At 49.9% G+C, this 21434-nt stretch overlaps 1 protein-coding gene across 6 annotated transcripts in view; it reads right to left on the reverse strand.

Annotated features, from left to right (window-relative positions):
• Window positions 1–290: 290 nt before the first annotated feature.
• ZNF516 (zinc finger protein 516) overlaps window positions 291–21434 on the reverse strand; it is a 112585-nt gene continuing 91441 nt past the window's right edge. For 4 of the 6 annotated variants that reach the window (XM_027118779.1, XM_027118777.1, XM_027118781.1 and 1 more), the window contains exons 3-6: window positions 19334–20740; window positions 13393–13497; window positions 12480–12547; window positions 291–3877 (exon numbers count right to left, since the gene is read on the reverse strand). In XM_027118779.1, the coding sequence (XP_026974580.1) occupies window positions 3818–3877; window positions 12480–12547; window positions 13393–13497; window positions 19334–20740 (1640 nt within the window). In that variant the 3' untranslated portion in view covers window positions 291–3817. The remainder of the gene's footprint in view (window positions 3878–12479; window positions 12548–13392; window positions 13498–19333; window positions 20741–21434) is intronic. The other 2 variants (XM_027118782.1, XM_027118783.1) reach the window with 2 other exon arrangements.

Here is a 21434-nt window from a genome sequence, read left to right on the forward strand (position 1 = left end):
AAGTCCTGGCCTGTGATCTTTTTATTCTCTTTCTTTTTGCTCAGTGTATAAAATGTCCTGCGATTAGAACACACCCGAGTTAAAAGCAGTGAAACAGCATACGCTGCTTCAGACACGGAGACATTCTGAAAGTGGAAAAGTAACGTTGTACAAACGCATTCGTTGTTCTGTGCGTCGATCACACCCCCCAGGGGGTGATTTGCCTGTTTTCAAGACGGCACGTCGGTAAAGAGAATCTGGCCGTGAAAACCCAGGAGGTGCGTTGCGTTCCAGGCACAGACTGAGAACTGCCATTCACCTTCTGTGACCCTGTGGGCTACACTCTATCTCCCGCTGGAAAAGCTACCTGAGCCAGGTGCCTGGGAAACAGCAGGGAGGTGTCACCTGCGACCTGCTGGGCCCAAGGCCACATCCCAGAGGCCTGCCAAACGATGACCCTGCGTGTGCACGTGCCTCCGTGTACTGTCTGCCTGACGCTGTACACAACCTGTGACTCAGCGGCCAGATCTGAAGATGGTTCTCGACATCCTGGGCAAAACCAATGCTCCGTAAGCTTGCCAAAGTGGCATATGTCATCCCCGGGGCCATTTCCTGGAGCACCTTCGTTTCAAGGAACTAGTGTCTTTCTTGGTTTACAAAATAAATAAAAGTAAATATTGGGAAGCATCTCTTAAAGCACTGAATACTTTTCAAAACCAAAAAGGCAAAATCCACTTGGCCTGAAAATCTGTACTGTACCATAACCGAGGTGAAACGCCTCCATCTGAGATGGTCCCAGGGCCTTCCAGGAACCAGGGGAGAAAAGCGACAGAACGGCTGACCAACGCCCGGAGAAGATGCTTCAACAGCTGAGTTTTCAGAGAATTTAAATGTTCATTCTTCAAGTTAAGGAATATGAGTGAATAACCTGAAAGAGTCTCTAAGCTCATTATTTGTGTTACAACAACGAGGAACAGGGCGAGCAGGGGAGGGGGAGGAGTGAGACCAGCAGCAGGAGTGTGCAGGCGGGGGCGGGGAGACACACGGAGAAGCTGCAGTGTAGACAACCAAACCCTTTATTGTCTAAGTTACATTGACGCCAACACTGTCAAATCCTGTTAAGAAACAAGGAAACAGCAGATTGGTAGAGGTAGTAGAAAGTCTGTAACAGTCAGAGGGTGACTTACAAGAGAGACCATGTGGAAATTATCCATCGAAAAAAAGTGAATCACAACACATTGGCTAAATAAATAAGAAAAACACATATCGTATTAAATACTATGGTCAAACTGACATAAACACATGGACAAACCAATACAATACTGATGCTCAGTGGAAGAAGGGAAGCACAGTCGGGCCCCCAGACGGCTTGCCTTGGAGGGTGGTGTTCTTGGACGCCGCCCCCCGCCCCGGACCCCCGTCTGCTGAATTCAGGGAAAACCTTATTTCTGTGCTCCGGGTGGAAACAAGTATTCCAACTGGCTCGGGCCGCGTGTCCGGCCAACGGGACCCCGGGACGCGCCCCTCTCCACCATGCTCCCCGCAAAGGGGTCTCCCGGGATGACACCTGCGGCTCTGAAGGCCGCCTCTGAAACGGTAAGAACGTACACGATCGTGTCACTCTGGGTACAGAATTCCTCTGAATAACTAAAACACAGAGAAACAGACCGAATCACGAGCCCCTGTGCGTTCCTGAACTGTCACCCTTCGCTGTCAGCCAAGAAAATAAAAGCTAGAAGATGCAGAAACCATCACTGTGGGGAGACTATGGAAGTGATCAAACGGAAGTCAACAGAAAGGCATGTCGATTGCTAGGGTGAACAGAGGAATGTAGCTCTGAAACTTTGCTCAAAATAACTTTAGAGGACAGTCACTGAATCGTATCTGCAAGGACATTCCTAATGACACCAACACGACAGATCATTCTGGTACATATCCGGTGTAAGAATATCAGGAAAAAATAAGTAAAAAAGTTATATATATATACACACACATACATGCAGCTATATGCGTGTGTATATACATGTATATATATATTTATAGATAGAAGCTAGCCAGTTACATTGCATTGTTTGCAAATGTTGCAAAGTAACCTGAACGGTCAAGTAATTTAAATTCAGTAACAAGGAGAATCCACACCCAAACATTAACTAAGAACAACAACAACAATAACAACAACAATAATAATAATAATAAAATTCAACGAATCATTAGAACAGGAAAACCACACTTTAGGGTGTGTGTGTGTGTGTGTGTGTGTGTGTGTTTCAACAAGTCTTTGTATCAGAAGCCCATTTTCTACAAAAACTGCACTAATCCATTACTGTATTAGGTAAACTGTCGCTCTCACCAGTATTAAAGATTAGGATAATTTCTGTACATGTAAAATTATTGCTTTTTTGAAAAATATATTTAGCATATGCTCGTTTTAATCCATTTCCTGCCTTTACAAAATTTCACAATTAAAAAAAACCTAGTAAAGCTTTTGCAAAAAATTTCACAGAACATTTTCATTCAAGGCAGCAGTAACTTTTGATAATGCATAAGATCATTATGTGCAAAAGTCTGACACTCTCAGAAACGTCACCATCACACACGGTGTCATGGTAATCGGAAAAGAAAATATCTATATCTGTGGAATACAATTTCAACTGCGTACACTGCAAGGTTTAAGACCCTTTGTTACGGCCCTTAACTCCCCACTGCTAAAACTGGCATCTGCGCGACTGAGGAAGAGGTATATTAAGCTGTCCGACCCACGGGCCGGGGGGCCTCCACGCTCTGGGAATGAAGGGACTCGTCCCATGGAGGCCCCCCGGCCCAAGAAGAAAAGACGCCTACTTGCTGGGACAGATGGACAGGAAGGCAGGGAGGGAGGGGGGCGCAGGAGGCCCCAGAGCACCAGGACCCCGGCGACCTGGGCCCCCCCCCGGGCTCAGGGGATCCTCCCGCTAGGACTAAAAGGGTCCAAATCGAGGGGGGTTCAGTGGCTAGATCATTTGTTAAGACAGGCAGTCTTCCGTTGTAAGCAGTTTGCAGAATGTAGCCCTGTTACCAAAAGGTCCTGAGAATAAACAAAGAAGCCTGCTTTGCTTAGTGCTCAACCAGCTCTCTTCTCCCAAGCACAGCAAAAGCCTTCCCACGGATGTGTTTCCTCTGCCGGATTCACTGAGCACAGATGGGAGAGAGGGACACACCTGGGAAACGCAGAGGGCCCCCAAGGGGATGCGATGGGACCACTGAGGAAGGAGGACCTTGTCACCCGACCGCCCCACATCGAGCCTGTTTCCACAGCACCTCAAGGCCCATCCTTCCTCTTTTATTCACTATTTTAAATACCCACTGAGACAAGGAGAGGCCAGAGCGTCAAAACTCCGTCAACCTGGACCCCTCCGCCGTCTGTTGTGACGTCACCTCCAACAGGCCTCTGAGCAGCGGCGGCGGCTCCTGTTTCAGTGCTCGGCTGCTTCACTCTGTCCGACACACACGAGCATCCTTCTTCCAGTGTCTCAAACCTGTCTTGAACAATATCGATGCTTTGCACTCCTACCGTGGCTCCCACCTCCACCGTTTATTATAAGAAAATACGGGCTATGGTCGGTGAGCACATATATGCATATAGAATATCTACACGTAATTCTAAGCCGAGCATCTTTGTTGATGTTTAACGTGTAACAAGGAGAAGCCCTCCCTTCAGCTTCCGCTCCGCCCAGCGGCTGCAGGATCTGAGGTGTCCGGTTGGGAGTTCTTCCACGGGGCGGTCAGGGTCACGGTCGGGACATCCACAAGGGAACTGCGGACGCTGTCCCGGGGCACCGGGGATGGTGAAAGCGTGTCTCTAGGTTCCCTTTCTGAGAGGCACTGTTTGGACAGTATCTGCATTAGAATGGTCTCTCCCCTGGGGAAAAAAGAGACAAGAGAAAAGCTCATTTCTGCCTTTGGTTTCCAAGTGCATTTTTCCTATTAATTTTCTTAGCAACGCCCAAAGCACCAACAGCAACCTTCACAGAGCCACTGAGTCAGGTCGGCAGAGACCCCTGGCTTCAGCTTTAACTCACTGCACACGAGCAGGCTATGTTTGCACTGTGCCTTCCTGCCTTCCAAGGCAGCTTGAGAAAATCACCCCCAGTGATCTACAGAGGTCCATTAGCCGTCTCTGTTCCGCATGCAAGAACAGCAAATCATAGCGCCTGAACCAGCTCCGGAGAAAAGGTTACAAAGATGGCCAGATGGGGCCGGAGGACTCAAAACAACAATGCACCGTGAGTAATACAAAGCGGGGTTCACAGGTGAATGACTGCGCCAGAGCAGGGTTGAATTTGGGGGCCATACGAACCAGAAGTACAGCACTCCCACGGGTCTGTCAGCACCCGAGGGAGCGTCCACCCATTTCCGTAAATAATTACCACGTTGGAAAAATAGAAAGGGTTATTCTACAGTCAAGGGAACTGCAAGATGAAAACGAGCATGAAGGAAGCCGAAGCTTTCAGAGGAGGCTCTGGCACGACACGTGCAGCATCGCTGTTTGAACAGTGGAGTTTACAATCTGAGGACACGACAGGGCAAGATGAATCTTACTTAACTGCATGAACCTTCAGCTAAAGTCCCGATGAAGTAAAACCGACAGCTTGAAATTAACATGCACACATAAAATGCAGCGCTCGTGTGAAATTCCAACTGGTTTCCAGCTATGCCTGCAGGAACCCTAGAAATAAGTGTGTGTTGGGGGGGGTCTGGTTGACATAATGAATTAAGTGCCTCTCTTTAGTTAATAGTTTCAGAAAACTCCTACGTAAAACTAGCTCTGCATTCACGACACCTACCAGTCGACATCTAGCGGAAGTCAGAAAGATACTCAACAAAATTTTATGGGGGGCTGGGGGGGAGTGGGCACAGTGGTACGGACAGTAGTTTATTTGAAATGTAGGAAACAGTAACGGAATGAGAGAGGTGATAAAACTTCCTTAAGTAGATGGTGAATCTCCTGCAGTAAACTGAGAAGGATGGTTTGCATTTTTGCACAGCGACATCATGCCGTGGGGAGATCCATCATCGACAGGGCTCATTTGGAACTGGTTCCAGATATATTCGAGGACGGAAAATGGCCTTTGTGTTTACGGACAGGAAAACAGGAGTTATTGTTAGCTGTTAGGTGGCTGGCCTTGAACGTTTTGAGGAAGTATGTAGCAAACAGACTTGCTGGGGAGTCCATAAATGGGCAAGGAATGTGTGTGAACACGTGTGTTGTGTGTGTCCAGATTCTGTATACACAATCCAGGCACCTCCTTGGATTTCCCTTCCTTTGGACCAGAATACACAGACTTGCATTGGAAGAAGGAAAAAGGATGGTTAGAGAAGAAGCACGAACATGGCCCTCTGTCCGTAAAGGACTGAAGTTTTACACTGCAGGCTCAGGAAGTTTTAAAGCTATGTATTTTAGAGGGACAGAAAAATCTGGCTAACCCGAATAACCAGGTTGTTTAATTCAGTCCACAAATCTAGAGGCACAGATGCCAAGTTTCTCTTTATAAATGAGGGGATGTGTTCAAACAGCATCTCACTTTTAAGAGAGCTGTTTTCACTTCCGATTCGTTGGGACCAACACCTTACTCCTCAATACAGCAGTCCTATATAGGGTTTTTAAGAAATGACTGAACTTCATCTGAGAAATGAGGCCCAGGGGAAAATGCAGCCATGGAAGAAAGGAGTCACAGAAATACTTAAATTAAGTGGACACATGATATCTGAGTGCAAACAAGTTGCTTTTATTCTCCCACAAAGAAAGAGGCATCAGAAAATGAGAAGCACGCTTTCAGAAAACTTGGCTTTTCTTTATTGCAGCTGTGTGAATTGTGGACTCTTCAGTAAAACTGAACAATATTTATTCAGAAATAAATATTATCTTTCCTTAAGGCGTTTCAGTGTTCCAGGGATGAATAGTGACTTACGGAACTTGACGAGGCCTACTTTTTCTTCCCCTTTTGTCTTATAAGGTAAAGGAATGCATATGTGCTCATGTGTGGGAGTAAGTGACCCCCACACACAAAAGCCTATATCCTCTGGGACACAGGTGAGTCTCTCGGCCTCCGTGGACCAAGGCCTGCATTAGACATGCGTGGTGATGCTAAACGCTTAACGATGTACAGGGAACATCTTACTGGCAAGGACCTTTCCCAACAAGCCAACAGGTAGCTGGGACTCGCGTTATGACAGGTCATTTTGGATAAATCACTAGTTATATTCACGACTTTTCACCTTATGTTACACTGAGTGGGAAAACGGATACTGTGTTTCAAGACATTTGGTTTACATGAGTAAGAAAATTACTGAGACAAACCAGCTGAATTTTGAAATGCGATCTGTGATACTGAGAATCTAAAAGTGACACTGAAAACAGATCATACATAGATTCAAATATACCAGCCTATGGGATTTCTCCATCGTTTGCATTCTAATCTCCGTAGCTAAAAATGAGACAAATTAGGTTGCCATTTTTCTCCTCAGTTCCCTTTATTTTGATTAATGGAATTATTTCTCCAGCTTAACTATTTTAAAATAGCATTTAGAATAATAAATAAACTATTAATCATAGTCTATAAATTTTGGCAAGGAATTCAAACAAGTCGTAACACCAGATTTCATATTTCAGCAAAAGACGGTCTGGTCTTTTAAGTCCCAAAACCAGGGGAATGGAGGGAGAGAGCGTTAATTTTTCTTGGTTTTAGAAAGACCATTATTTAATTTCTAACATTTAACGACCAATACAATTGGAAAAATAAATTTCTCCACAACATTAAAGAAACCCCCCCACTCTTTTCTCTAACATCCATAGCGCAGTGATACCAATATTTTAAAAAGCATATTATTTTCAAAAAATGTTCTTTCTAATGATGAATTTTGATGACTACTAGAAATTAAATGTTCAGTTGTGTTAAATCTATGGCAAAGCATCTTGAAAATGATGCTATACGTGAATTCCTCCTCTTACGTAGAGTTTTGCTTGGGACATAAGCTTCTCTTACAAAATACAACAGGCGCCAGTAGCGGGTGCCTTTATTCCCCAGGGCTGGAAGATTCATCCCCACAGCTAGGGAAGCTCCGCTAACGAAGAGGGCTCCTGGCTGCCAGGGCTCAAACCCTTTACAACAAATGCAAAGGAACGGGATGCCCACAGAATAGATACTGTGCCCAGGAACAAACTATCCGATACCCTATTACCCAATACAGACCTTTAACTTCCAAGGAGTCGGTAATCCTTTCCACCCCACCCAACAGAGGAATGTGCTGATAAAGAAACTGCTCTGGGATCTCCGAGTTCAAGTGCAAGCCTGTAACACAGAAGGGGCTTAGCCAGTGTGCGTGCAGAAAAGAGACCACGACCAAAAACACATCAAAAGGAAACTCTCTGGCGGAGGGGTGTGGGAGAGAGATGGGTTGGGAGGTTGGGATTAGCAGATGCAAACTAGTATATATAGGACGGATAAACAACAAGGTCCTAACGTACAGCACAGGGTACTATAGTCAATATCCTGTAATAAACCATAATAGAAAAGAAGAAAGAAATAAACTGCATGTATGACCTTGTAAACACAAAAACAAAAAAGGAAACTTTTATTCCTCCTCAAGTAACTAAATTAACTGAATTTAATCCACTCCAACGTATGTATATTATGACATTAGGATTACCCCACATAGGAAATTCAGATATTAATTCAGCAAAGTAAGGGCAGCTGCTGTATGGCTGTGGGTACAGACATGGCGTCTGCCCGCCAGCGTGATGTTGTCTGAACACAAGGCAGCAAACCAGGGAATTACATTTATGTTGACAACACTTTTCTCAAGCTAAGAGCTCCCCCATCTTCCCTTTAAGGCACGACTAGCAGCTAGACTGTAAAACAAAACAAGACAAAACCAGGGTGTTTACAAGCACACGACCAGGTTCTGACAAAGCAGGGAGATGCTGAGAAGAGGGAGTGGCCGTGACGACTGAGCACAACGGTCCACGATGGGCACGTGCACACAGGCATCAACACGTGCATCTGCATGTTTACACGCATGTGCACCGTACATATACACGGCGCCCGTGTCTCCCCAGCTGCTCAGGACAACTGCTCACTCTTGGAATAACTGACAACAGCTAACGTGCTGGACGTCTGGTCTCTGCCAGGCTCAGTCCACCGTCCTCGTTAATCTTCTCAGCAAGTACAGGAGTATGTGCTGCTGTGGTCATCATTTTACAAATGAGGAAACTCAGGTGAAGTTCACCTGCCTGAGCTGAGGTCTAGGTTAGAGTCTCCTACTCAATAACCCAACATCTTAACAATTCAGGCTATTGAGTCCCTCGGAGTAGAACTGGCTGATCTTCCACGTTGAGAGCTATTAAATATTTATATGTTCTCCACCAGGATCAAACCCACTTCAAACCCACATATTCACCCGCCAAGAGGCATCACAAACTTGACTTGAAGGTCAGCTGGAACTGGTTTTGTCCGGCTCCTCCTGCCACGTTCCAGGCTCCAGGAATGGCTCCTCCCGAGAGCTGGAGCCTGAAGCCAGCACCCGGGTCCACTCCATCCCCTTCCGTTCCCTCCCATCCTGCATCCAACCCCCAAGTTCTTCCTGCCACCAAACATCCCCACACCCATCTGCTCTCCGCAGCCCCACCCCAGCTCGGGCCGCCTCTGGGTCTCGCTGGGATGACTCCAAGCACCTCCAGAGCGGGGCTCAGCTCACTGTCCGGAACCTCCGCAATCCATCCCCGACCCAGACTAACCCGACTCTCCTACAGACACACTGGTGACGTCATCCCCGGCTCAGGGTCCCCACTGCCCTCCGGATGGAATTCCCACATCTCAGTGCTCGTATCCAACGGCGGTGTGTCTCCCCAGCTCATGTCCTGAGCGCCTGGCCACCCGCCCAGCTCTCCCCCCATCCGATTCCTCCAACGAGGGATCTCTTCCACCTCTGGGGTTGGGGTCGGGGGGTATTGGCGGGGGCATCTGCCGGCTACCCGCACCCTGGCACGGTCTTCTCGACGCCCCAAGCCTGGTTCCAGGGCCCTCACCCTATCACAGCGCTGTACCTCTCTGCCCTGTTTTCTTATCTAAACCACCCACTGGACCTCAGGAACCATGAAAGCAGGAAAAGTATTTACCTTGTCTCCCAACATCCTCATTATCTCCACCAATATGACAGAGCTTGGCACACACGAGGTGCGCAATAAATACTGTTGACGAGTGAATAAATGATTATTGTAAAACTGAATTCCCAAATACTGTTTCCGTTAGATAATTTAACATCTATTATGTATATCTATAAAAGTCCATCAACCGTTAGTGTTACATCAAGTAATTTATGCGTGAATACAGTGTTGTGTGATTTGAAAAACTCCCCTGATCCACAGCTTCTAAAGCCCACAGGAAAGAATGATTTAAATATTAATTAGTTGCTGTTTGTAAAGCACACTAAACATGAAAAAGAACACGGCTGGTGAGTATAATGAGTCCCGTTCTAGATATAAACAACCACAGAATTGTCCTATGAATCCAGATCGTATTCTGAATCTAAGACAGCAGTTGTGATTTTTGTAAACAGTGAGAACTCCAGAATAAGAGAGAACAGTAAGATATAAGCCGACAGCTACTACTGCTATGTTTCGCACTTATCCTGGCAGACACACCTCTATGAGAATTCTTAAATTCCAAAATATGTTAAAGAAAACAGAATTTCCTTCAAGAACCAACATGTTCAGCGATTGACCAACAAAAGCTCCTTCTAATGTGACAGAGGACAAAAAGTACTTCCAGAGGCCGTATCTCGACTACGCGAGCACGAGAGGTGTATACATCCAGCCCAGTTTAGGTGTCACGGGCCTGACAACCACGGTCAGGAGACTGAAGAGCAGGACAGCTGACCCACGGAGGCCTCGCCACAGGAGTAAATAGCTCCTAAGACCACAGTATTGAGTCACTGTACACGTGACACTAAGAGGTGGGCTGGTCATAAGTACAAAACTGCAGAACTTGGGTTTACAGAGACAAAGACGAAAATATAGATACATCTTTTCTCTTTCATCCCCAAGAATGGGTAACGACTGTGATGAATTCCCAGCATAACTATAAGGAACAAAGAACTACTTTAAAATAGAGTCTTAGTGATTTGCTTTGTTGATCTATTTCTCCCTGCACCAGAAGCCTTTTGAAGAGGCTTAGGTAGAGTCCCTGTGCACCAGGTAAACTGACGTGTGCTCCTGAGGAATCTCACTGTGTTATTCAGAGACCTGCCTGGTGCTTCTTGGCCCCGTCAAACACTCCTCTGGAAAAGCCGAATCTTAGGTGGACTGAACGGGCCACTGTGTCTGCAGGAACGCTCTGGACTGACTTCACCTGTACCGTCAGTATGTAATTCTCCAATTACGGCACGACCTTGCCGCTGCTACAACCCACAGACACATCACCGTGTGCGCCTTGTCGAAAGGGGGTTTTACTTCTGTTGCCTAATTCGAGCTGAGGTCACGTGTGTCCAGAAATCTTTTAGTTCTGCGTTCAGTGAGATGTTATTTTCTTCATCAATTGTCACAGCATCGTGAAATAACAGCTGTCGTTCTGCAACTATGGGTTTTATTAAGAGAGAAGTCACTTACTAAAAACTATAACAAAGGGAAAGGCATTCTGTCCATGACATATGAAGAAAAGGCTTTTAACAAAAAAACAGGGATTCTGAAAATTCGATAAAAAACAACACCAGAGCCTCTGATCAGGTACCGTCCATCCTAAGGGCAGCTCAACCATGAACTAGCAGCAGGCTCTGGGCAGTGTTTTTATCGCTCACTATTCTCTTCTAGAGAAACGGACTGGAATTTCTGGAGCTTCTTCTGTCATCTATGTCACCGTCATCATTGTCAACGACCGTGAATCCCACACGTGTCCAGGCGGGGTGTGCTAACTGGACCTGACCACCTGGACCGGATCCTGGATCCGGTTTATTGTGGCAGCAAGGAAACTTTCCCCTCTTCATTTACAAGGGGGAGAGGTTGCAGTTACAGAACCTTCTATGGCAACCAATCAGAAAGCAAGAAGGTTATGGAGAAAATGCTTGTGGGAGAACGAGGACGGGTGTGACATCCTGTCAGGGGCAGAGAGGAAGAAAAGCTCTGAAACCACATGCTCTTAGCCCGGGATGACGGCACAGACCACTTAGGACAGCGTGTACCCCCTTACTTCAGAGCTACAGACCGCATCCCACAGTCACTCGTGCCCAGAAGCTGGCCACCTTCTGTAGATTGAATGCACTAAGGCCACACGTCTACGGTGACCCACGTTCTATGTACACGCATACGGGTATCTTACGCATTATGGCCGAGCCGGTGGCGTGCATTAGACAGAGAATCAAATCAGGACAAAGATGAGGCCCTGAGACACCCAACTCAGCAGAACGCCTCTTATGGAGTGATTCAAAAATACGGTTCTGAAATAATGCCATGTGCAGCGACATGGATGGACCTAAAGACTGTCATACAGAGGGAAGTAAGTCAGACAGATAAAGATAAATATTAATCGTATAATATCGCTTATATGTGGAATCTAGAAAAATGGTAGAGATGAACTTATCTGCAAAGTGGTAACAGAGTCACAGATGTAGAGAACTGACTTATGGACACCAAGGGGAGGGGGGGAAGGGACAAACTGCGTGATTGGGACTGACATACGCACACTGCTTGATATAAAACAGACAACTAATAAGAACCTACTGCACAGCACAGGGAACTCCACTCAAATCTCTGTAATGGCCTATATGGGAAAAGAAGCTAAACAAAGAGTGGATATATGTATAACTGAAACACTCTGCCGTACACGTGAAACTAACACAACATTGTAAATCAACTCTACTCCAATAAAATTTTTTTAAAATACGGTTCTGAAGGGCTTCCCTGGTGGCGCGGAGGTTGAGAGTCCGCCTGCCGATGCAGGGGACACAGGTTCGTGCCCCGGTCCGGGAAGATCCCACATGCCGCGGAGCGGCTGGGCCCGTGAGCCATGGCCACTGAGCCTGCGCGTCCGGAGCCTGTTCTCCGCAACGGGAGAGGCCGCAACAGTGAGAGGCCCGCGTACCGCAAAAAAAAAAAAAAAATACGGTTCTGAAGACAAGAGACGAAGCCTAACTTGTTCTCAAGCTAACCTCCAAGCAAAACATCTTGAGTGGAAAAGTATGACTTTCTGGTGTTTTCTGTCACCAGCGGTCTCTACCAATTCCGTCACCCACAACAAGACCCAACGCGGCTGCATCGACCCCGACCGTGTCATTCACGGCCTGCGCCACCTTCAGTGATTATCAGGCACCCACAGACTGTCCCGCAAGACTGGGCTCTCATTCACAGCAACGAAAAGCTACTTACACATCTGGTAAAACACCACGTGGTACCCTCGTGACGACCATCGTGACACCCCTTTTCCCAGCTACGCGACATGAAAACCCACACACCCGTGAGTTGGGAGACCTACTTGTTTGGGGGCATCTGCGGAGGTGGCGTGGGCTTCAGCACCTCGGAGGCCGTTAGACTCAAACAGCACTGTGAGAGCAAGTATGTGCGTTAGCAGGGGGACGCTAGCTTCCCGACGCCCCGCGACACGCATCCCTTACAGGTTAAGCACTTGCGCAAAAAAAAAACAACGAGAAAAAGACCCAGCGCCCAGCCTGTGGCCGGGAAATACCAGTTTACCATAACACTTACTGTAAGAAACTGAAAACGCTGCCTGGGGCCGGTGCCCTTTTTAATTCAGGCTTCGGCGCCAAAGAGACCCATCAGTGACAACATTAATTAGCCGGGCGCGTGCAGAGGGCCCCTCCTCCTGCGTCACTTACCGTTTGGCCCCTGTCACTTTGCATCAGACCCGACCCGGGTACGGATGCGTCCTTCACGCTTGGGATAAAGCACCCCGGCCCCGCCTCGCCCTGGCTGTGTGGTGCGCCCACCACACACACATTGCTTCCCCCTGATTCCATCTCAGGCAAGCTCTTGACAAACAGGCCGAGGAATTCTGCCACTCGGCACCCACCGGTCCACAGAGGCCAGCTGGTGCCGAGGAGGAAAGCAGGCAGCCGGGCGTCATGCCGATGGGGGACGTGGGTTTCAGTGCGTCCTGGTGGCAGCGTAACTCATTACCCCGTGCACTTCTGAGAAGTCCACTCTACTTAAAGTGGAGCATTTGCAAGACAGGCTTATCTCAGATTAAACCACACAGCACTTGGATGCAAAGGAAAAGTCATTTCAGGTGCAGGTGCCGGATGGGACAGCCTAGAGTGTCATCCCAGGAGAGAAGGCCTGACCCCTCACCTCACCCGGGCGAAATCTAAACCTGCCACCGACTGTGGAAAACAGAGACTGCCTCCCCCCAGGGCCCCCCGGGCAGGTACCTGTGTGAGCCCGCGTGTGGGCCCGGAGATGGCTAGACTGGTGGAAGCACTTTCCACACTCCACGCAGACCAAGTCTCCCTGGTGGGCCGGCGTCCGGAGTGTCCCTGGGCAGCGGTGCGGGGGGGGGGGAGGGAGGAAGGGGGCGAGAGGAAAACATCGTCAGCCCCTCCGCTGTGTCCTGATGGCAGGCACCTCCAGGCCCCCGGACAGCCCGCACACGCAGGACCGCGAGGGAGCACAGATTAGAGAGGATTAAAGTCCACTCCCATGACGCGCCCTCAGGTGTGTGGGACCCAGGCAGCTGGTGGCCCGCATCCAGCCGATGGAGTGATGTGGCCAGACCAAGTGAGGGACCAGGAAAGCAGGGCTGGGCCCTGCCCCCACGGCGACGCTGGGCCACACGCCTGGGAGCTGCGCCATCCCCACCTACCCCCCTGCCGGCCCCTTACCTGTGTGTCCTGCGCATCCCGGGCAGAGCACAGATGGGACACCTAGGAAGGAGGCCGGTCTTAGAGTGCCGACCTCCTGTTCCCTCCTGACCCTCAAAGATGTCCGGCTTTTGCTAGAAAAGGGACGCAGAAGACTCACACCTGTCTGTCTGCCTTTTCTGGATGAGGGCATCTCCCTGAAGAAAAGCCTAATTTTTCATGTAACGGTAGCTCTGAAATGACTTCCCAGAGCCTAACCTTCCCATCAGGCTCAACGGTAGCTCAGCTCAATGGGGAACAAAAATACTAACTAGAAAAAGGTATGCCTGTAACAACAAATTTTTTAAATGACGCTCCCTGAGCTAAGTATTTACACACCTGAAGTCTGACATTTGAATGTAAAAGTTGAGTGAAAGGACGACCAAGGGTCTTAGCCAAAACAGCTGAGACCATATCATTCTCTTGTCCTAATTCAGAAGCCACAACACATACAAATAATATAAAATTGTTTCTACATTACAGGTAACGTTTATGGAGATAACAGTCAAAGAAATGCACGAATTGTAGGGCAGATGGCGGATTTCTCGTTGGACAAGTCATGAACGTGAGTCTCCGAGAAAGAGAAGAATTTGCCCACAAAGTTCTCAGCTTCTTCACCACCTCCTTCAGGGATGCGAGGAGAATGATGACACATTTTAACCCACTCGTGCCCTGTCATTAGTAAAAGATCAGGGTGTCAGCTTCCCAGTAAAACACGGACAGTGTCACCTGGCCACGCGACCCCAGGAGCCGCGGGCTCATGTGCTGAGACCACCCGCCTCCTCTCTCCTGGAGTTCTGACCAGGCCAAGTCGGGGGGAGGAAAAGCTGAGCAGGGCATCCCTGGATGCCTGACCGATGGGCCCAAGAGGGGGGGCCGGGGCTCCTGAGTGCGCCGGACACCCCAGTTCTTCTGACCACAGGCAGCCAGCGTGAAGACGGCTTCTATCAACAGCTAACATACTCAGCCGTTCAGGGCGGTCCCTCCCTCCTCTGGTTCTGGTCCAGGAAAATCTCAACTTTATCCTTGCTTTTGCCGCTCCCTCCTTTTCACTGTGAGACCCTCCAGCTGGGCTCCTAAGAAGACCCTCTCTGACAGCCGCTGTGGTTGCCTGGATTTTCCCAAGAATAATGGGGCTGCATCTCAATGCAGGTCCTAAGGATGCCTCCAGGACACCCACCGATGATGACGACTCCCCCATGTGGCCTCTGCATCTAATGGTCACAACATGCAAAACTAAGCCATTATCATACTTATTTTTTCTAAGTAATTCCCACCCAAACTAGCAGCAGAGAAAGCACAGCCCTTGCACCCACTCCCCATTCATTAAGTATGCATCAGCACACACGCACACACACACACGTGCACACACACACACACACACACACATTTTCTTCCCATGCATTCTATCATATCATTTTCTCCCTACTTTTTAAAGAAAAGACCCTTGCCCTTTATGGTCAATAATATTATGCCCAAACTACTTCAAAATTCTGAGCTAGTGAGAAAGGTTACAAACTTCATTTGAATTGAAGGCTACCTGGTGAGCAAACAGCTCTGCCACTCTGACCTCAAAAGTAAAGTTGTGTATAGAAAGTGGGCTCAAAAAGGAAAGGAAGAGGCCTTGACGGGTCTTTGGGGGCACCTGCAGACTCTCCTCCAAAGCCCTGCCAACATGCACTCAACTTCATTCCGCTGCCCCCGCCAGGGGAGGGAGGAAACTGAAGGATCCCGCAAAGATTCTACCGAGATTCACACAAAGGAAGTACAAATCTTCTGTCATCATCCTATTAATATGTCCTGGGCATACAAGACTTTTTTAAAGTCTCGACAAGAAAAACCTTATATGTTATCCTATCCAGAATTATCCTGTTCTTTTATTTTCTATTTTTTAAATTCTAAAATCCAAATCATCCTCTACCACAGGCTGGACACAAATTCTGGAAACAGATAATTTACTATTTTATGACTGTTCTATCAACAAACCACTCACGTTACACTCATACCTGTTTCCAGACTTGGGATCTACACAGCAGAATGATCACAGGAAACGCAGCTTTTTTTTATCCTTAAAGGATTAGGCTTCAAGCCCCTGAGGGAAGTGACGATGATCGTTTCCAGGTAACGTCTTTTCTCTTTTGGCAGAGTTTCCAGACTATTCATTTCTACACAAACATCATTTGGTCAAAACACAGGTGGGGAAAAGCTCTCTGAGGATTCTCTCTCTTAACCTCATAAAACCTTGATGTCTCAGAGGCATCGCCCGAGAGCACCGTTCTCTGTCTCAAGACAGTACCTCCCTCGAGACTCACAGGATCATACCTCCAGCACCACAAGGATGTCGTGTCCACAACAGGTGAGTGCCTCTTCCTTTACAAGATTCCCTTCTGCACGTTTCTGCCTTCCTACCGCGATACGTGTCACCCACGGCCCGCGTGGGGAGGCTGCGATCTTCACTCGCAGACGACACCCCTCGGGGAAACACAGCAAGGCTGCATCAGAGGACAGCGTGAGCCCCCAAACTGCTGACAGACTCGTGGAGTGGAGATGAATTCGCTCAGATTCTAGACTCTCAATTCCTGATGCCAAAGTCAACCACATATGTACTCAAGAAAAAAATGGGTGCTCAGCGAGGAGTAGAAACCAAAACCTTGAGAGTTTAGTTACTGCAAATTCAGTAACGTGCCGGGAATGTAATTTTTGGGAGCGGCTGCACACAGTTTCTAGGCTGCAACAGGAGACGTAGCGTCTCCGTAACAGGAAACATCACTTCTCTGTTCACCTCTCAAATAGACCTCGCCACACCTGCTGGGTTTCCCTGCAGCTACGACACTTTCAAAGCATCATAAACAAACACTCAAGGGAGAAAGGAACCAGTGAAGGCCCCCCGTAGGCCAAGCAGGGACCGATACCCGTCCGCCGCTGGACCAGGAAAGGGATGCAGGAGAGGCAAAGGACAGGGTTTGAAGACGCAATGGGCCGGGGATGAGAAGAGCTCTGGGCTTGCTCTGAACTACCCCCAAGTCCAGACCAGGAGCCAAACCGAGTCCATGAGGGAGAGAAGGGGCCACCGGGGGGGAGCAAGTCCCTCCTGGCGGGGCATTCAAGGTAAACTGAGGCAGGCCAACCAGGATTTACACAGCTGACCTCAGTTCTTCCCTAAACCCAAGAGCTTCGGTTCTCAGAACACACCTATGAACTCACACACCAAGGCCAAAAAATTTTAAGCACTTCCCCTAGGAAACCCAAACCAGGGTGAGGGAAAACACCATAAATCTGCACACTTACACCTGACACGAGAAGAGTACATCATCCAAGAACAGCACACACGCTTTGAGGACGATTCAGCATTTTTCACATTTAAAAGATAAATATCTAACCTCTGTTTGCGGGGAGGGGGGAGCCTTAGAACCATGTATTTAAAAAATCTTAAAGAAAAGGAAAACATTTCAGGTTACCTGTACTTCAAAGTCTGTCGTCTGAAATTCTCTAAACCTTAACTTAAAACTCACTTCTACTTTTTTGGGAAAAAAAGCAACAACAAGGCAGGTCCACACGCAGCACAAAGAGCCTTTAGGAAGTGGGCATGTGGGCCGCTTACTAGGTGGGAACTGGCATGTTTAGAGCTGTGATCGGGCAGGCTGTGGGTTGTAACAAAGGACGTTCAAGTCTGGTTTACTAAGTGGAAGTCATCCAAACACTGGTGCAGACTCCACTCACTCTGCAGCCGGGCAGAGACTCCAGGAAGCACTGGACGGAGGGGAGAAGGTGACCAGGAGCACGGCGCCCACGAAACTCACCATCATCTACATCTAAGTCCTCTCTGTTTTAGGGTCCACGAAAACCTGTATCTAGAGAACTGAGGTTGGTGTGAGATCCCGAAAGGCCAACCAATATACATTTATTCCATCTCAGAGAAAATAATCTGCAAGACTGGGAAACACTGCTGAGAACATGGAAAGCTCACTAAACTCAACGACATCCAAAAAGGCGGAAACACTAAGCTACGTGGTAGCAGCCTTTCCCCACCTACCAAGGGCCGTGCGCCCAGAGCACCTGAAGCACAGGGGAGGGGATGAGAGCCTTAACCAGGACACGCCCTGTGCACCGCATCTTAATGAAAGCCTCCACCACCTCCAGGCAGCCAGGCCTCCGCTTCATTCTAGAAATTCTCAAGAAGCTCTGTCTCTGAGCCACAGCCCCAGAACCACCTGGGGTAAGGACCCCACTGGCAAAATCTCTAAGCCTGTGGAACGCCTGAGTTTTCTGCTAGTCGAAAAACACCTTCGTTTTTCTCTAAGGGTCAACATGGACCAAAGGCCTCCTCGCCACACCAGCGTGGCACCAGTGATGGAGCTGGGCAGGTTCCGAGTCACAGGAGGAAACCGGGAACTGAGAGACGCACATCCGTCTGCCGGGAACCACGGCCACCAGGCATCCCACACAGCGGATCGGGTGCCTCTGTGCTCGTAACTCCCCCGATCTGAACTTTGCCCCCAAAGGTGCTTCTGAGCTCCTGGAATTTGAGGGACTGGATCTCACAATTCATCTGAAATGGTACCCTACTTTAATAAATTACAGATGCTTGACGTACGGCTGTATGCAAAAAAGGGTTAGGACCACCCAGGTAAGGTAACTGAGAGCCGGAGCCCCACAGGGGTTTTTGTCTGTCTATTTTTTAATGGAAATACTGAGACTTCCCAGGGTTCTGGATGTTAACTGAGAGCTACCTTCAATTGATAATCAAGAACAAGGGCATCATATCCCATGCAGGCATTCAACGGAGCCTGTGGAAATTCGCTGACAATTCCTAATTATTATTCCTATTAGGTATTAATACCGAGGTGCTGGGAGGAAAGGAAGATAATGATCTGAGGTATAATTTTTTCCAGAATTTTAAACATGAGTCAATTCCCCAAAGCTGGTAAGGGACATTCACATTCTGCAAAGGCTCTGCTAACGAATGCTGGAGTACTGATGTGCGCTTTTAAAATTATATACGTGTAAAGATAAGACTTAAGTAACCACTTCAAATGCATTTGAAGCGGTTACTTTATAGAGGCATGAGACAACGAACATCTACTGATCCTTGTTTAAAATAACCAACTGGAGGGACTTCCCTGGCGGCCCAGTGGTTAGGACTCAGCGCTTTCACTGCAGAGGGCCTGGGTTTGACCCCTGGTCGGGGAACTAAGATCCCGCAAGCTGTGGGTGCGGCCACAAAAATACTAAGAACAAAAATAAGATAAAATGGCCAAGTGGGTAAGTGCCACGGAGGCCGCCTGCTAGGCGCGGAGGGGGCGTGGCTGGCTGTGCCGGGGACGTCAGCAGGAGGCCGGGCACAGCAGCCAGGGCGCACTGCGCCGGGGCTCAGACACAGCCAGTGGGCAGCACTGCGCCCCTCTAAGGAGGGGCGCCCCCGTGAGGTCCCAGAGCCCCCAGGGCGGGCGGGGAGAGGGCCCGCAGCCCTTACCTCTGTGCTCGAGCGCAGGGCCGTTGCCGCCCCAGCTCTGGTAGAGAGAAGCGAAGTCCTTTGGAATGTGCGTCTTAAAGATACCGAGGATGTCCAGGCGCTTCTCGGGGCCCTCGGACGCAGGCTCCTGCTTGACGTTGTGTAAGACGGGCTGGGCCTGCGAGGCCGCAGTCCCTCTGGAGCCGACCTTGGCGGGGGGCTCTCGGGGAGGTAGAGGGGGGCCCCCGTCACCTTTCCCGTGTGCTTGACCCTGAGGCTGAGGGCTGAATTTGGCTTTGGGCGGGTCCAGGGCACTGTGCTTATTTGGGGGACCGAGGCCGGCGCCCGCCGGGGGGAGGCCATACTTGTCGCCCTGCCTGCTGCTGGCCGGGGGCTGGGGAGCCGCCCGGGCGATGACGGTGGGCGTCGGTGTGGCAGTTCTGCTGAAGCCCCCGCTGCCCGCCGCGGGCCCGGGTCTCGGGCCGGCCTCCTGCTTGGGCTTGGACGGGGGCGGCGGAGGCCCGGGCTGCTCGGGGCCGGGGCCGGGCTTGGTCTGCCGATGCCCGTCGGGGCCGGCCGCCCAGAGCGCGCAGGGCCCCCCGGGGTGGCTCTCCTTGCTCCTGGACAAGCCGGCAGCTTTCGTGGGCACCCCCAGGGGCGAGGGGCTCCCTTTGGGGCCCGGCGCCCCGCCCGGCACCTGAGTGCGGGTGAACCGGGAGATGGGCAGAGGCTGGCACTCTTTGCCCCCGAGGGCAGGCGGGGGGCCCGTGCGCCCGCTCCGGGTGAGGAAAACCAAGTTGTTCCTGATGCTTTTGTAGCCGTTGGGCTGAATCCACTGGGGGGCCATGGAGTGGCAGCTGACCCTGTGCCAGATGCGTTTGTGCATCCACAGAACCTCGGGGTAGTAGGTCTTGTGGCTGCAGTAAGGACACGGGTGGACGGCCAGAGCTGCCTGCAGGGAGGAGGCCCCCTCCTTGCGGCTGGGGTCGTCCCGCGTCGACCGCTCGCTCAGGTCCAGCGGGACCAGGTCCGGGGCCGGCGCCCGTCTCCCTCCCCCGGAATGCTCTTTATTGTGCAAATCAGACAGCTTCTCTTTCGGGTGGGTGGCTTGGCTCTCAGAGGGGAGCTGCACGTCTGCAGTCTGCGTGGGATGCGAAGGGAAGTCCGCAGCATCCCTGGAGCCGGGGCCTTCTTGCTTGGGGTGAAATGCTGGCATCTTTAAGTCCACAGAAAACCTAGGCTGCTCCGCTCTCTTGGAAGTGTCTCTGCTACTGCTTTCAAGTACGGACACAGCAGCCGTGATCCCCGCGCTGGGCTCCCTGGCAGCTCTTCCCGATGGGTTATTTCCAAGTGTGTGACTTTGGTCTCCGTTGGAGAGCGCAGCGGAGGCTACTTCTTCAGGAAAGCAGCAGCGGTGTGGCTTTGTCCCTGGAGGATCGAAATGGAAAACGTGACGTTACCATTTCTCTTCAGAACAGAAGACAGAGAAGCACACCCAAACCGCCACGTGCACGTGTGGAGGGAAGCGTGTGGGTCTCAGGAACGGTGCGATCCAGGACCTGGATCAACAAGCTCTGTGAAGAGCGGATCAACCTTGAGGGCAAAATGGCGCTATTTGGGGTGGGGCTTCTTTTCCAATTAGACGACTCAGTAGACTACAGGGGAAAATAACATAGCTGCCTGTCTAGTGACATATAACTACACTGTTGCTAGTCAACAGAGGGGGACTAATTCTATCAAAAACCAGAAAAAAAACTTCATTCTTTATAACAGCATAAGGCTTTCCGTGGCTTTCAAAGAACCCCTCAGCCCATGGTCACAGAGAGGCAGGGCTGGAAAACAGTGTGCTCTCCCCGCAGGGATCCTGCAGCTGCCTCAGAAACTACGGGCCGATTCAGGATGGGCCCTGTGACTGTCTAGTAAAGTCCAACATTCAGCTCCAAAACCTGGACACCAACAGTTTCCTTTGGAGGCACGAGAGGGAAGGGGGTGAGTCACACTCCTCATGCCCACGCCTCCCAGGGGGTATGCCCGGGAGAAACGGTGCTCCCTGGGTGGGACGCCCACTGCCGCTCCTGTGGGGTCTGCCTGGAGCCTTCTACAGGGGAGCTGGCTGGGCACG

The sequence above is a fragment of the Aethalodelphis obliquidens genome, unplaced genomic scaffold, assembly GCF_003676395.1.
Source record: "Aethalodelphis obliquidens isolate GAN/ISIS:26980383/991018 unplaced genomic scaffold, ASM367639v1 scaffold19, whole genome shotgun sequence".
Lineage (NCBI taxonomy): Eukaryota > Metazoa > Chordata > Mammalia > Artiodactyla > Delphinidae > Aethalodelphis > Aethalodelphis obliquidens.